The sequence below is a fragment of the Passer montanus genome, unplaced genomic scaffold (genome assembly GCF_014805655.1).
Source record: "Passer montanus isolate IOZ18808 unplaced genomic scaffold, ASM1480565v1 scaffold1509, whole genome shotgun sequence".
Lineage (NCBI taxonomy): Eukaryota > Metazoa > Chordata > Aves > Passeriformes > Passeridae > Passer > Passer montanus.
The window spans coordinates 1-1,672 of record NW_024362152.1 but is presented as its reverse complement, the minus strand read 5'-3'; the positions used below and the strand labels follow the sequence as shown (position 1 = coordinate 1,672).

At 62.0% G+C, this 1,672-nt stretch overlaps 1 protein-coding gene across 1 annotated transcript in view; it reads left to right on the top strand.

Moving 5' to 3' along the window:
* LOC120498820 (ras-related protein Rab-5B-like) overlaps positions 1-1,668 on the top strand; it is a gene marked incomplete at its 3' end in the record, with an annotated part of 2,857 nt that extends 1,189 nt beyond the window's left edge. The window contains exons 2-3 of the mRNA XM_039701987.1: positions 717-909; positions 1,600-1,668. Of these exons, the coding sequence (XP_039557921.1) occupies positions 747-909; positions 1,600-1,668 (232 nt within the window). The remainder of the gene's footprint in view (positions 1-716; positions 910-1,599) is intronic.
* Between the last annotated feature and the right edge of the window lie 4 nt (positions 1,669-1,672).

Genomic DNA, 1,672 nt, shown 5'->3' with positions numbered 1-1,672 from the left:
TTGCTCAGAGTTTGGGATTCCCTGGGGTTTGGGATTGCTCAGAGTTTGGGATTCCCTGGGGTTTGGGATTGCTCAGAGTTTGGGATTCCCTGGGGTTTGGGATTGCTCAGAGTTTGGGGTCCCCTGGTGCCCAGCCCGTCCCGTCCCAGGGGTTGATCCCGTGTGGGTGATCCCATCCCAGGGCTGATCCCAGAGGGTTCTCCTGGAGTTCTCACCTGTCCCAGCAGGGTCCCCCATCCCGTGCGAGTTGGGTGATCCCAGTGCCCTGACCCCATCCCAGTTGGGTTATCCCATCCCAGTTGGGTTGATCCCATCCCAGTTGGGTTATCCCAGTGCCCTGACCCCATCCCAGCTGGGTTCACCCCATCCCAGTTTGGTTATCCCAGTTGGATTGATCCCATCCCAGCTGGATTGACCCCATCCCAGTTGGGTTATCCCAGTTGGGTTTATGCCATCCCAGTTGGGTTGATCCCATCCCAGTTGGGTTGATCCCATCCCAGTTGGGTTGACCCCATCCCAGTTGGGTGATCCCCGTGCCCTGACCCCCCGTGCCCCCTGTGCTCTGTCCCCAGGATCGCGGTGCCATCGCGCCCAGCCCGTCCCAGTTGGGTGATCCCATCCCAGTTGGGTTATCCCAGTTCGGTTGATCCCATCCCAGTTGGATTGATCCCATCCCCGTGCCCTGACCCCCCGTGCCCCCTGTGCTGTGCCCCCAGGATCGCGGTGCCATCGCGCCCAGCCCGGCCATGGCCGCCCGCGGCGCCCAGCGGCCCAACGGGCACTCGCAGCCCAGTAAGATCTGCCAGTTCAAACTGGTGCTACTGGGAGAGTCGGCCGTGGGCAAGTCCAGCCTGGTGCTGCGCTTCGTCAAGGGCCAGTTCCACGAGTACCAGGAGAGCACCATCGGCGGTGAGCCGGGACTGGGGGGATCCCAAAGGGATTTAGGGGGTCCTAAAGGGATTTGGGGCTGTCCTAAAGGGGTCTGGGGCTGTCCAGGGTGGGATTTGGGGTGATCCCACAGGGATTTGGGGTGATCCCAGGTGGGGTTTGGGGTGCAGGGCTTCGTCAAGGGCCAGTTCCACGAGTACCAGGAGAGCACCATCGGCGGTGAGCCGGGGTCCTAGGGGGCATTTGGGGATCCCATGGGGTTCTGGGGCTGTCCTAAAGGGGTCTGGGGGATCCCACAGGGATTTGGGGCTGGTCTGGGTGGGATTTGGGGTGATCCCAGGTGGGATTTGGGGTGCAGGAAGGGTTTTGTTGAGGGCCAGTTCCACGAGTACCAGGAGAGCACCATCGGCGGTGAGCCAGGATTGGGGGGATCCCAAAGGGATTTGGGGATCCCACAGGGGTCTAGGGTGATCCCAGGTGGGATTTGGGGTTCAGGGAGGGCTTTTTGGGAGACTTTAGGACATAAAAGTCCCTGGAAGGCAGGGACTGTCTTCTGGTGACACTGGTGGCCCTGTCCCTGTCCCCAGCGGCGTTCCTGACGCAGTCCGTGTGCCTGGCTGGGTTGGGGGTGCACTGAGGGGTCCCTGGCTGGGTTGGTGACACTGTGGTGACACTGTGGTGACACTGTGGTGGCCCTGTCCCTGTCCCCAGCGGCGTTCCTGACGCAGTCCGTGTGCCTGGATGACACCACGGTCAAGTTTGAGATCTGGGACACGGCGGGGCA